At 34.4% G+C, this 15712-nt stretch overlaps 1 protein-coding gene across 1 annotated transcript; it reads left to right on the top strand.

Moving 5' to 3' along the window:
* Window positions 1-9461: 9461 nt before the first annotated feature.
* Window positions 9462-15339, top strand: zpld1a (zona pellucida-like domain containing 1a). The gene is made up of 10 exons (XM_046861660.1): window positions 9462-9567; window positions 9797-10017; window positions 10491-10672; window positions 11660-11732; window positions 12191-12288; window positions 12799-12879; window positions 13019-13190; window positions 13313-13415; window positions 13941-13970; window positions 14246-15339. The coding sequence occupies exons 1-10, from the start codon at window positions 9462-9464 to the stop codon at window positions 14419-14421; spliced, it is 1242 nt and encodes a 413-aa protein (XP_046717616.1). The 3' UTR covers window positions 14422-15339.
* Window positions 15340-15712: the final 373 nt, after the last annotated feature.

The raw sequence follows: 15712 nt of genomic DNA, 5'->3' as shown, positions 1-15712 counted from the left end.
TTTTACACAAAATGGTGTGAAAACAAAACACACGCGTGTAATTCAAACAATCACTCTTTACCACTGTGGTAAACAGAAAAGTAACACAGCATGTGCAAACATCAAACAACACACCACATTAGGCTTTATTCTTCTCAGCTGAGAATAGGAATATGAGGCTTCCTAAGTGGATAGTTAAAAAATTTCAAATCTTCAATTTGTTTATTGCGTTCCTGCTCACCACAGTTGTAAAAAAAAAAATATTTAAGTTAGTGTAGACTTCCTTTCAGCTCAAACTCCCTTGATCTCTTGCATCAGCAAGTTGTTCCAGGCTGGAGACAGAATGCTTTCTGTTTTTTACATCAATATGAATAAACTGTAAAACATGTTGGGTGTGAAATTCTCAGGAGATCAACGGTTATGGAAATTGATTAACTGAAGCTGTTAAACTGTCTTTGCATGATATTATATGTTGTGCTAATGCACAGGTGTTCTTACTGAAGTGGATGGCGAGTGTGTGTGGGCGTGTGTATATAAAAAAAAATATATATATATATATATATATATATATATATATATATATATATATATATATATATATATACATATATTCCATTTCAACCATTTGATAAGTATAGGAAAATGTGTGTGTGTGTGTGTGTGTGTGTGTGTGTGTGTGTGTGTGTGTGTGTGTGTCTATATACATTTTCCTATATTTCTAAATAGTTAAAAATGTAAGACCATGACCTGATCCAGACAGTTAAAGACATCGACTTTTCTTGGCTGAGTTTCATAACAGTCCAGGAAAAGTGAAGGTAAATATTATCCAAATCAGATAAAAGCCAGGTCCACAGGCCCCCAGGTCCACCGAATGCTAACAAATTGAATCCCTGTCCATATTTAATTTTCCGACACTGAAGTTCATGAATAAAAATGAATAGCATTATGTATTTAATATACGTCACTCAGATTCTGTCTCCTAACTTTATAATGCTGTTCACTGCATGCAAAATTTGGATTTGCTTCAAGCATAGCTGCGTGTTTAAAAGATCACTGGGTGCTGTGTGTGTGTGTGTGTGTAAGAGAGTGTGTGAGAGAGAGAGAGAGAGAGAGAGAGAGAGAGAGAGAGAGAGAGAGAGGTGTATTCCTGTGGTCTGAATACACGTGGTGTGTGTTTCATATATAAACAATAAGGTATCCTGTTGATTTCTGCCACATGGGAGTTGAGTGCAGCTTCACTATCGGCTCAGACTGAGAACTTACTTTCACACACAGACAATAGCACTCTCCTCACAACAACTGAGTCATTCAACAAACCCTATCCTTCAAAGGTTCGCTCATGTTGGGCCAGAGCCTCATTAATCATAGCAAAAATTCTATTAACATTTAAACATATAATATAATGTTATAAATTACATACAAAAAAACAATGACTTGGCTTTAATGAAGCTAATAGTCATTTATATTGTCTAATAATAAACTCAACATATTGCTTAAACACTCATTAACATTTCATAATAAATGAAATAACACTGAAGCATGTGTTTGATTTGGTCTAGTGTGAACAAGGTCTTATTTTTCACTAACATCATTAGATTAGTACATTTGGAGGTTGGAGAGTGAGGACAATTAAGGTAATAAAGAGGAAGGAGAAAAATCTATATTCGTAAATGCCATCTGTTCTGGTTCTGTTTTAACCTCTTTATACTTACATAATGCGTGTACTGTATAATTAAATAAATAAACCTGCTGTTTTACTAACGATAAATTGTGCTTAGTTTTTCTCTCCGGCTCTCACACTGTTTAACAGGAAACTGCTCCTCTATAATTTAATAAACTTTTTATATGTTTCTTGGAGTGAAGGAAAAAAAAGAGAAATGCAGAAGGACCCATATATGCTAAATAAGCATCCAGTAAACCTGCCTAGAGAAATAGGCAAGGCATCATTATAATTTTGTCTGTCCTCACTCAACCATGCTGGTTTTTTTTTGTGCCATAGTAACCAAGCTAACTTTTTAAAGGAGACATACAGAACTGTTGCGATGTTTGTACTGGGAGCTTTGTATCGAGACTGATTTTTATCTCGGATATGTGATAGCAACTGGCTGACAAAAAGTATGCGACTGAGTTATTGTTGCTAGGATTATACTTATATGAGAATCAATGAAAGTCTAACACTGTTGTTATTACTGTAACCTTTTCACTCCTTTTGTGATTTCTTGGCATGCTATTGTAGCAACCGATAATAACTTCCATGGATCACATTCCTTATTGAATTTTTAGATTTTTTTTATACCTCTGGAATCTAAAAAAATTAGAAAAATAGAAGCAGTGAAAGAGTAGAGGATAGTTAATGGCTTTTTATAAGTGACAGAAGCTTATGGAATTTGAGATTTGAGAACATAAAGAAGCCTTTAGTTGCTAATACGGTGATTCACATCTGGCAATTATAATACACTTATTGTACTGACTACTACCAATTATGTGACATTTAATGAGCACTTTTTTCTACCAATCTCAAATTCTTTCAGTCTTTCTACATTCTCAATGCAATCTGGATTTAGCAAACATATACTTAGATCAAACTGTATTGAGGATTTATTTTGTCTACCTTTTACCATGCTCAATGAAGAGACTGTATTACTAACTCAAAACATTCCCAGTATTATGTTTGGAAATGTAAACAGTTCTTTTTTTATGGTTGTTTTTCGGATTATACAATGCAGAATTCATAAAATTAACATATAAGAGTAAATTTATCTTTGTATTTGTATTAAGTTTTATTAGGGTGCCTAAGATTTTTGCACAGTACTGTACATGTTTCTGTTTTGTTTTTGTCGAACTTGTTATTTTCGCCAAAATAAAGAATAAAACTGCAGTTTATTTGTTTGTTCATTTGTCTTTTAAGACAAAAGTAAGATATTTTGATTGGTCTGGTCCTTGCTATACAGTAAATTGTGCATAGGACCAAATTAATTCTTATCACATCATTTGCAGGTAATGGTCACATCAGGTAAGTACAGGGGCCTTTTTGTTTAGTAAAAGAATAGACAATGTACTAAGCTATATCGGATAAGGAGTAACCATTGCCACAAGATCACAAAGAAGTGGTTCCAATTTATCAGTTGAAAAAAAAAAGCACAAAAGAAGGAACCCCAAACTCAAAACACAGATAAGAAATCCATCCAAATGAAGGGATTTTCTCTGTTTTCTCAATTTCATTTGTTAATGTATTTGAATGTAGAACATTAGTGTCTTACTAGTTAGTCTGAATAGTAAGAAGTGTTCTATTAACACGCTAAGTTGCTGTGCCAAAATTAGCCTATCAAACATAAAGATATTCAGCACTGCTAGCTGAAACTTAGAAAATCACCAGCAGTAAAGAAATAAGTTTTTCCCGGCTCTATAATGAAATATTTATTTAGTGCATCATTTGAACTAAAAGTGGTGCATGTACATTATAATTGAACAAATTCAACTTGACTACTTATAACTAGATAATCTTCCAGTCATGTGTAAACAAGTTAAAATAACTAAAATAAGCAGAATATTTGTGGTCCTATTTTTCTTCATCTCAATTTATATATATATATATATATATATATATATATATATATATATATATATATATATATATATATATACATGGAGTATTTTGTTTATTATTTATTAAACCCTCATCCAAGATAAAGTGTTCATTTCCTTCATTCATGCATAGGAATTATATGATTGGTGGGGGTGTGCTGGTAATGGCGGTGGTGGTGGTGGTGGTTAGGGTGGTACTTTGAAAATGTTTAAGAACAAGAACAAGTTTAAGTAATATTAATTCATGAATGTACATTGTCTTGCTTCTCTGTCAAACGTACTATATAGTATAGAAATATATATCCTGCTCTTTGGATCAGTTTGAACAGCATGAATATTATCTTGCCTTTATTAAACATGCTGGATGTCATCTTTTCAAAGTAATCTCCATCAACCACAAAAGACTCCTGTCTTTGTAAACAAAAAGTTGCATACCTTAAGGGCATTATAAAAAAAGAAATCGCATTGTTCATGCACAATTGTATGCGCTATACTTGAATGATGGCACTGTCAAGCTAAGATCATCTTACTGTTCTGAAACAATTAAAGATGTCTATAGTAATTTGAGAGTTTGTCCATGATAAATAAGTTCCTAAAGCCCAACATCCCCTTTTCTGTATTGAAAGTAAAACAAAAAAAACAACCTAATCAAGCTTAGTGAGCTTTCTCAGTGATCAATTATATACAAAAAGGGAAGAAAAACCATATAAAGCTGTACTGACATCTCTTCTTTATTGGTGGTCTCGTAACCACAGGTTTCAGCATTATTCCACACAAATACAAAAAAAGGAAGTACAGTTCAAGCCTCAAGTACAGTTCAAATGACATGCACTGTACAATAATGTTTTTCAATAGCAGCTTAGAAGGTTTACATGATGAAATATTATGTACATACCCCCAAAATACAGACTCTATATACAGTAAGACTGATTGCAGTAATTACTGTATTGCAGCTTTATCATGCTGATATACTTCTTTTATCTCTTGTTTGGTTGGTAATAATCGATTAATAATAAAGGCAACTTCACACTCTTCCCTGGCAACAAGACAATGTTACTTCATATAAAATGTGGAAAAAATATTAGAAATCAGCTATTTGTGTAAAACAATGACTCTACTAATGCAAAAAAATTTAAAAATAACTAAAAAATAAAAACCCTAAACCAGAGTTCTTATGTGGTTTAATTATTGCAATCAAAGGATTTGTCTTATTCTCATTATGAGTCACTTCTGTGTGACCTGACAATTTTTTTTCCAAACAGCATCATAGTGTATGTCTCTCATTTAACAAATATTTTATCAATATTTTCTTTAAAATTACATTCAACTTAGCAAACCGTTACCATACTACATATGGTGCACACGAGAACAGCAACATGACCAAACCATTTTCACTGTTACATTCATTCTCAGTACTTCAACAATCAAAAACTGATATAAATGACAAATAAATTCAGATTTCTTCAAAAGACAAAAATAAAAGCAGGCATTATTTATTTTTCTTATTCTTAATCAATTATATATGTTTAATTACATATTATGATATATCATATTTTATAATATTTATAATATTTTTATATTTTTAATATATATTATATATTAATACAAATTTCTATAAAGATTTTAATTTCTGCCTTATTTAGGCATTCAGGGTTTATTTTAGATTTTTTATTTTAATTCCAAGGATCATCTGTTTTTGACCTGGGTTACATATATGCCCACATATGTCTATATATAATCTGTTTAGCTTTTTTTGGAAAAAAATGCCATTTGTTAAACAAGGTTAATAGGCACATTACTAAATATAATAATTATTTTTTTATGTATTTAGTAACAACCGGGAAACCAACACACAACACACAGATACATCCACCTTATTATAACCTTGTTCACCTTGTAAGACCTATGTTGCCATTTTCTTACCCTCAAACTGCTATAATTTCTAACTTATTATTTGATAACACTGGCCTGTCTTTTGTGGTTAAGTACAGTTTGTTACGGTAGTACGGTAGTATTACCATGCCATTACTGCGGTGGCCCTTGAGGGCAGGACACACACACACACACACACACACACCCACACACACACACTTCAAGAAGTCAACCTATTTACAAATACAATATATTGGCTTCACATCTTACTAGCATAAGTGAAATATCTGGATTCATGTTATTCAGCAATTCTGAGGCTAAATAAGTATTCAGTAAACAGATGATTTAGATTGAGTACTGACTTTAAAAGTTTTAGTTTTGGAACAAGTAATAATGCATTCGTATGATCTTTTTCCCCCCTTTACCTGAACAATGCAATATGTTTTCTAATTATGTTGTGAGTAGAAAGGAGAACACAGCATTATTAGATTCAGTGTTTCTCTCAGAACTCTCTCTCTCCCCTAATGCTGCCTACTTCACGTCTTCTTGTATTTGATTCTAGCGATGTGGTTTTCATTTTGGAGCTCGGCAAATATTGTTCTATCCAACAGCCTGCTTTATTGGTTTCATACACCTAGCTGTTAGAAATGCCTACCTTCCATTTGCATATCATTAATGAGAAGTCTCCTTTATATAAAATACAAACAATACTGTTTTGAGTTAGGAAAATATAAAAAAAAAATAGAAGACTCTAACTAAAATATTAGATTGATAGTCTGAATCTATCTATCTATCTATCTATCTATCTATCTATCTATCTATCTATCTATCTATCTGTCTGTCTGTCTGTCTGTCTGTCTGTCTGTCTGTCTGTCTGTCTGTCTGTCTGTCTGTATGTCCGTCCGTCCGTCTTTCTGCCTTTATGTCTGTCTGTCTGTCTGTCTGTCTGTCTGTCTGTCTGTCTGTCTGTCTGTCCTCCCTCCGTTTTTCTGCATTTATGTCTGTCTGTCTGTCTCTGCCAATTGCTAAGTCTGCTAATCTATCTATCTATCTATCTATCTATCTATCTATCTATCTATCTATCTATCTATCTATCTATCTATCTATCTATCTATCTATCTATTTATTTATTTAATTATCTATTTATCTATCCATCTATCCAGTCATCCATCTATCCATCCATCCAGATGCCCTTCTTCAGGGAGTAACTTACAGAATTGCTTTGATGAAATAAAAAGCACATATTTATGCTAGTTTGCTGGGTCAAAGACTAAGAATACCACCAGTCTAAAAAACATTATGAAATGTATTTCAGTTTGATAAAAACAAGAGCAGTACTTTAAAAAGGAAGCTAAAAAAGTAGTAACTTTAATTTGTGAAGTTTTTTCTGAAGCCAGCCCATGACTCACTTTTTTGGACAGCCAAGAGAAACCCAACAGAAAGAATGCTGAGGCAATTGGTCTACAACAGCAGAATACTACATGTCAGACAAAAATAAATGACCACGGAGAGTTGAAGTTTGGAAAAATAGTAGGCATTGTTTCTTTCTTCTGATTTGAGATTCCAACAAATAGACCTACATTTCTTTTCTAGTAAATAGGGCTAGTAAATATAATTATTATCAGTCATGTACAATCAGGGTTGGTATTTTCCGTTTTTCTAGTTATAAGCAGTTTTAGTAGCTCAGTGTATAAGATGCTGGACAACTAATCAGAGAGTCATGGGTTAAAATTGATATACCTGTGGCATGTGAAAATGAGATATGCAGGTACAGTATGTATTTCACTTACCAGCGTCTGCTTAAATGTGAAATTATTTGTGAACATGGAGAAGAATGGCATTAATATTTGATATGGATCTGTTATTGTTCATTCAGGTAATTTCTTTTACAATGCAATTTACTTATCTTCTATTACATGCTGGTTAAGAATCATTTACACTTGCATTAGTGGCATCTTCTTTATGCTTAGTGTAATTGTTGTTGTTAGGGTGTGTGTTAATTTATTGATTAATAATACATTTCATTTATGTACTAATGAAATTACAAAATTTCCTATTGTAGCTGTAGATGTAGATCAATCTTTAAAAATAAAGAGATGTGAGCCATTTTCTGTTGTTGTTTAGTTTTCATTTTTTTGTTTACTTGTACACATTTATATCAGAAAAAGCACAGGGAAAAAATGTTTTCAATTTGATGTATATTCTGCTCAAGGTATTTTGTGGTTGGCAAATTAAAGGGACCTCCAGAATCGAGTCAAGGCCAGCCCCTTCAATACAACATGGTTGCATATGATTGCTTTGTCCTGATAAAAAGCACATCAGACATACAGCACGGTACATGTGGCTTAACATTAGGTGAGATAAATGTGTGAAAAATGTAAGATGACATTTGCTGGAGCTGCATAAATGGAGATGGTTATCTCTTAGAAAAGTCCAAGCAGAGGGAAATACAGCCCATTCTATCCTCTTTGACTAAGCCAAAATAGAGATGGATTAAGGATTGAAGGAGGCCAAAGCCTTTAACATGCAGTGAACTTTAGAAAATCAACATATTTCACAGCTTTGTGACTGATAAAAGCCAACTTTACAAAACATATAATACAGCAAAATGTGACAAATAATTACTTCCTTTATAATATTTATCTTTTATTATGAACTAATTCAGTCGTTTTTCATTTATTTTTGTTTCATAGACTCATTCGGGTAGTCTTTTTTTTAACTCTGCAAACACTTTGCCACTCATAATAAACTCAAATTTCATTTAAAATCAAAGGGCTGTTAAACAGTACAGTTTTCTTTGTATACATATAAACCAATATGAAAAAAAAAATCTACTGTAATACTAGACACTAACGAAGAAAATACACCAGGAACAATTGCAGCCTTGTATTAAAAGAAGTTCATGCAGTGCATGAGATTATAGTTAAAAATAGGGTTGATGTGAGCCCCTGAAGCTGTCTTTTATGTAGTTTGATTTCACAAATGTTCTTTAAAATAGAGTAGGGCACACACATGTATGTCTGCTTGGCATGAAGCCTTTAGCTGGTGTGCGGGCCTGGGAGATAGTGAATAGAAAGAGTGGGATGGACAAACAGGTGGGATAATGACCACGGCCGCCATCATGTGAGGTGGCTGGGGAAGTGCTGACTGAGGCAACCTGAAACAAAGTCTCCAAAGTGGCCCGACTGTCCTCGACTTGAGTTGGCTCATGCTGGCACACAAAAAGGCCATCTCAGTCAGCAGGCCACTCAATCGATGAAAAGATAATTCCCCCCGCGCAGACCTCATGCAATGCTGGGGCCCGTTTGCGAAACCCCGACCAAGAAAGATCAAGCAGAAAGGATATGAGTGGGAAACTTCAAAACCCGCTCATGTTTCTGGGTCCCTGAAAGGGTTTGTATAACACATTCACTTTTTGATGGACTTTCCCATGTTTCCCTGGACAGCCCTTTTTGTGGATGTGTTTGAATAAAGTATCTCTTATGTTAAATTTTTTTTTTTGGAGAAAGTAAAAGCTATGTGTAAGCTTGTTTTGCAGCGATGCTGGTCGATGTGAGATCAGTCAGTTTCATGCAGCACTTGGGAGCACATGGAGTACCGCTGACTCCTCGGCTGCCAGGGATTCGGGTGAGTGCAGGGGGACTTGCACCACCATTAAGATTTAAAACCGAACTGGTTGATATTTTTAGACTAAGCTATATCTCTTTCCATTATGAGAATAATAAGCATTGCAATAGAGTCCATATCAAGACTCTTCCATATTTTATTACTATATATAGAGAAAAAAAAGTATTTGGTTTACTTATTACATAAAGTTTTATCATTTATTTATTATAAAGTAGGCTGGCTGAAAGAAAGGACATAAAACAATTTGGCATGTTTTGGCATGGCTTTTTCCCCCTACAAAATCCAGAAAGTCAATTTGATACAAATATGAGAAAATAAAATACCTTTTGGAAGTGGAAAAAAAAATGTTTTTAGAGATTAAAGGAATTGCTAACAAATTGTTTTTCTCAGGTGCTGAAATGGAACGTATATGTTTGATTCTTTTGCTGTTGTATAAATTATTAATAGCTAAAGCACAGTTCAATGGATACAACTGTGATGCCAACTTTCATAGCCGTTTTCCTGGTGAGTATGCCAAAAAACAAACAAACAAAAAAATAAACATGAGCTCACCAGTCTGTTATTGGTCTTAAACATGTGAATCACTTGTATAGAATAAAAATAAAGTATTTATTGCATTTAACTCTTTTAAATTCCCTGACCCACTAATACATTTTATTTGAAATGATCATGCACTGAAATGAACATTTATTTTATTTTCCTTTTTTCTCTTCTTTTCTTTTGATCTCTATAGCTGAGCGGGACATCAGCGTGTACTGTGGAGTACAAACCATCACTCTAAAGATTAACTTCTGCCCAGTGCTTTTCTCTGGCTACACTGACACTGACCTGGCCCTCAACGGACGTCATGGTGATGCCCACTGCCGGGGGTTCATTAACAACAACACCTTCCCTACAGTGGTGTTGTTCAGCATCAGCCTTAGCACACTGGAGGCCTGCGGCAACATGCTAGTGGTAGGACATTGGTCTTGGTCTGAAATACTAACCTTGTGCATTCTTCCCAGTGTTGAAAGATTCAAATGAAACAGTGATATACTGGAGCAAGTGTGAGAGAGTGTTCATAAGGTTTATTAAAGTGTGTAAGATCTATACATGCTTTTCAAAAATGATAGATTGTAGGGCCATATTGATAATTTATTGTCTAAACAGCAGAAGTGGTTCTCAATGCCATTTAATCCATAAATTAAGTTTGTTTAACTGACATCACAACATTCATAAAAAGCTTAAGTGTTGTTCAGGTACATTATTTGACTAGAAGGTTTGCTTTGCACTCAGTTATGCGATAAGTTTGACACATTTGATAAAAGCTCTGATTTGGATATTAGTGCTGTGTGCAAAATTTTCACTGATAAGGTGAAAAGTTGATGTTAGCAGGAACACAGCTTTAGCATGCATGACAAGCTGTTTGTCTGTGTGTGTTTATGAAGGTCTCCACAGCTCAGGGGCCCAATGCATATGGGAACCTTTCGTTGGTGCAGATCGGGAATATATCAGGGTACATCGACACACCTGACCCTCCTACTGTCATCAGCTATCTGCCTGGACTGCTCTATAAGTTCAGCTGCAGCTATCCACTGGAGTACCTGGTGAACAACACGCAGTTGGCATCGTAAGTGCTTCTCTTTACAATTCCCTCTTACAGGCTGCTTAATACACTCTGATACTGCCCGTAATGTCCTGGCAAGCTTTCATATGGGTGCCAATATTTTTTAATTATGATGCACTTTATGCATTGTTAATGCAAATAAAGCATAGATGATAATTTTTTGAAAGTGTCTAAAGTCAGTATGTCTAATGGTTGGCTTTGTGTATCTTCTCTGATAGACATTATGCCTTGATCACAGCATGACAAGGTACTAATGACCATTAACAAATTCTAGAAATGACATTCAGACGCAATTCTGCTAATGCTCCTCATCCAGCTCACTTTTCTAATTATTTATTTAGTTCTTTATTTATTGCTAACTTGTTTTTGATTAGTATGCCTGAACCTTCTCTCAGGTCACCGTCTTTTTGCCAAATTGATTTTGAAAAAAAGACAGAAAAGCAAGGCATCTAGTGGTATTTTTTTGGTGCTAGCATGGAAAACAAACTCACAATCTGGTTTTGTTTTATAACGAATAATTGCATTTAAATCCAAACAGTTTCCATGAAACTGTGCATGCAGTGCATCTACGATACACAGAACCTATACGGAGGATTATAGACTTGATAATGGCTGTTCTAGCTGATGATATGAAAGTGTGTTGCAGGAATGAATGACCTTGTTTCCCATGCAATGCCTGAGAAAAAGGAAGAAAATGCTTATCTGACTTAGGTATAAAAAGTGTTTTTCCTATGCCTTGGACCAGTTTCAGGTCTTTTGTGTGGTTTTTGAGATCCCTCTGATTATGTGCAACTTTAAAATCTTAAGATTAAGTTAATATTTTGGCAAGACAAACATATAAAGGAGCAGGCATGCAGAGAGAAGATTGTGCAAGGTAAAGCAGAGGCTTTAGTCAGTGATCTTTATCAGGAGTACCAGCAGTGACATGGTTTCTGTTTTGGATCTTATAAAATGGCCATATTATAAAATCTGGTATTTTTTTTCTTAAAGGTCTGCTGCAGCGATTTCAGTAAAAGAGAGCAATGGTACTTTTGTAAGCACACTGAACTTACTGCTGTACAATGTAAGTAGCTCTGTTTACTCATGCTGTGATTGAACTTTTATATAATAGGCATACACTATTCTTTTTTTAACAAAGTATATTGATCTGAAGTTGCTTCTTTAAAACATACAAACCTTACCCAAAAGGGATCGGTGTGGCTGCAGGTTTTCGTTCCAGCTTTATAGGAACCACACCTAAGAGTTGTTCAAAGATGCACATCAACTGATGAAAGAAGTGGAATCAGGTGTAGCTTCGGCTTGGGTAGAAAGAAAACCTGTCGCCATGCCGGCCCTTTGTAGACATCGGTGACTCCTGGTGTAGAATATCTCTTTCTGAATATGCTGTATTTAACATCATAGACAATAAACAATCAGGGTTTGAACAATAAGGGTAGAAATAAAGAATTAAATAAAAGTGCTGGTAATTTATTTTGTTCTTCGTAATTAGTCATTGATGTGTGAGTTTTTCTTGCGTTATAGGACTCTACATATGTCCAACATTTGGCCATTCCAATGGCTGGCCTCACTCTGAAAACTCGTGTGTTTGCTGCCGTCAAAGCCACAAACTTGGACAGAAGGTTACTATTACTTTCAAAGTCTCATCCCCCTCTTTTTATCTATTGTCTTTGTTTCTATTATCTTTTACCATGGATAGATTTCTCTTTCTCTTTTTCCTTTACTGCCTGTCCATTGATAACATCTCTCGGGAAAAACATGTTTTATTCTTCTTTGTTTTTCCCAAACTATTTCAATTCTTTCATTTTTTTTAAATATAATCCTTTATAAAAAAAATTTTTCCTCATTAATTCACTTTGCTTTATTCTTCCACCTTTCATTTGTCAAAGGAACAAAACAATGTATGTGTCAGCTGAATATTACACATAAACTTTTTGTACCCTTCAGTCCACTTTGTCTTACTGGTTATCCTAACTGGGCCATTTAAACAGAAAACACACTCACTGGAAGTGATTTAATACTGACCTTTCTTGATAATGGCAATCCTCCTTATTAAAACTAAAATCCATATCACATTCCATGTCCAATTTTTGTGGTTTAATGAACATATCTCATACTTACTATCTTTTCAGGTGGAATGTGCTGATGGATTACTGTTACACCACTCCATCCGGCAATCCCAACGACAAGCTTCGATATGATCTTTTTGTTGGGTAATTATGTGTCCTGTGTTGTCACATGAACAGTAGGGTGCTTGTTAGCACTTGCACTTGTGGTTTTGTGAATATGATAATGTGTCTATGTAAGCTGAAGCTCAACATCTCATATCCCACTTCTTGTCCTCTGGGGAAGGTGTGACAAGGACCCTCAGACGACAGTGTTCGAAAATGGAAAGAGTCAGATGGGGCGTTTCTCCTTTGAGGTGTTCCGTTTCGTCAAGCACAAGAATCAGAAGATGTCTACCGTCTTCCTGCACTGTGTGACCAAGCTGTGCCGCTCAGATGACTGCCCCATGCTTGTGCCGGTGACACTTTTTTGTTCGCCACAATATGTGCAAATCTTCTTAAAACATAACACTATCATACTGCATCAGCTGGACGCATGCATGGAAGGATAATTATAACTTAACATTTTGCTTTAAAACAGATTTGTGGAATGCGTAAGAAACGGGATGCAAACGAGAATACAGAGCCTCATGCAGTATCTGGGAATGCTGTTATAACTGCAGGACCCATCATCACTAGAAGTGGTAAAAAAAACCATAATTTTATACACCTTTTTATATTTTTTTCATATATATATAAATAGCTTAAAACTATTAAAATACACTATATGGACAAAAGTTTGAGGACACCTGGTCATAATATCCATATGTGCTTTTTAAACATCCCATTTCACATTTAGTTCTCATTTGCTTCTATAATAACCTCCACTCTTCTGGGAAGATGCTTCAATAGATTTTGGAGTGTGCTTATTCAGACACAGGGGTGATGGTCAGGTACTGATGTGGGTTTGTGAGGCCTGGGATGTTCCAAAGGTGTTCAACACCAGGAACAGGTCACGGTCTCCTAGTTTTAATGAAAGGAATATTTAAAGGTACTGTATTTAAAGATATCCTATACAATTGTGTGCTTTAAACCTTTTGTATACCCACATGGCTGGACAAATCTGATATCCCAATAATTTTGTTCATATAGTGTAGATTTGGCTACTATCAATTTCTCTTTTTCTACTTTTCTCACATCTCACATAATAATTTCTTTCACTCCCATAGATGAAACTCCAACCAACAACTCTCAGCTGGGTAAGCTCTTTTTTTTTTTTGATCTCTCTTTGCTTTTAACTCAGATACAGAACTGATGAGGAATGAGGTTTATTCACTCTCATTGTAAATGAGAATTTCTTAAGAGGTACCTATGAGAAATATGAAGAGCCTGTTACAAAGTAAGCAGAATAGAATACAGTCTAAAAGCATCGTCATGAAAGGAATTGCAGAATCACTGAAGTGATTTTTTTTTGTGTGTGTGTGTGTGTGTGTGTGTGTGTGTGTGTGTGTGTGTGTGTGTGTGTGTGTTTCAGTTCTAGTAAACAGTGGTCCATTCAAGATGAACTCAGTAACGAGTGCTCTCATATCTGGCATTGTCATCCTGGCTGTAATGAGCATGTGCTTCTTCATCTTCTCTCTGACGCTCCTGAAAGGAAAGCGGCCACCTCCAATGCCACTGTCTGTGGCTCACAATCCTGCTTTCAGCTAAACACACACAACCCAGACAAACACACAATGATTAACATTTATCAGAAATGTATTTGATTTGGACTGAATTAGGTTGAATTTTGGTTCATATAATTAAACAAGAGTCTTAAATGAAACATTGTCATGATACTGTTAATATGTACAGTAACTGACTCTCATAAAAAGTCATAAATAGTTTTCAGACATTATACTGAATTTATAAAATTAAGCAAACAAAAACAATAAACAATGCACTTTGAACAGCACACATACAGTAGCTACAAATACATTCATGTAACAGAATTTCACCCTTCAGAGCAATCCAGATTGGCATATAAAACATATTAAAATGTAAGTGTAGTACACAAAGATTAAAGCAAAACAGGACAATTTAGACAAAAATCTATCAGCCACTGTGCAAGCGATGCAGTTCTTCCTGGATTCTATGAATAAAAAAAGTCATATTATATTCTATAATGCATTCTGAAATAGCAAATAGATTTGAATGAAATATCTTATTTTTTATAGATTTGTTGAAATTTGGTAAGCAAGCCTACAGCTCTGTTTATACATGTATTTAAGTAACAGCGTGGATCCAAATCTGTGAGAGTAAATCTTAACTTAAAGTCAATACCTCAGTCTCTCACCATCTGATTGCAGGGTGTAGGATCTATTATCTTTACGTGCATAGAAACAGGAATATTTTACATTTTCTACACAGTTATCACATTGTGCCACAGTTATTAGGCTAAGATAAAGTCAGGGTATTAGATATGAGCGAGAGAGACTGGGTACAACACATTATAGTCAGAAGGAGCCTAATGAATGTGGTTGCCATGAATAACAATGTTACTATATATAAAACTATGGAGTTCTAATAAATTGTACCTCTTCTTATTTATTAGTACTTTTCTGTTTATTTTATAATCATCTTTGTTTCTTTTCTGCTCTTAGTACCTAGGACATTTTATTACTTAAAAAAAACAAAACAAAGAAAAACAATTAAAAACATGTTTCACCTTCAATTTTTAAAATGTATGGTTCTACAATGTTACAATAAAGTAAATTGTTCATTTGAATGTATTTATTTTTTTATTGTTGTTAAATGTATTGTAACAATGAACAATAAAAATCTAGAATGAGTTAGATACAAAGAAGCAGTCAAAGAAGTTGAAACTTAATATACAAAAGTTAGGAAAAGGATTTTGGGACACAATGAACATCTTGGTCAGTGTTTGAGTAAAAATATATGCAAATGTGTAAATATTACCATATTCGTTTATAGCCAATGTGACATCTAATTTAAATCATGC

This window comes from Silurus meridionalis, chromosome 11 (genome assembly GCF_014805685.1).
Source record: "Silurus meridionalis isolate SWU-2019-XX chromosome 11, ASM1480568v1, whole genome shotgun sequence".
Taxonomy (NCBI): domain Eukaryota; kingdom Metazoa; phylum Chordata; class Actinopteri; order Siluriformes; family Siluridae; genus Silurus; species Silurus meridionalis.
This window is presented reverse-complemented; position numbering and strand designations above follow the sequence as displayed.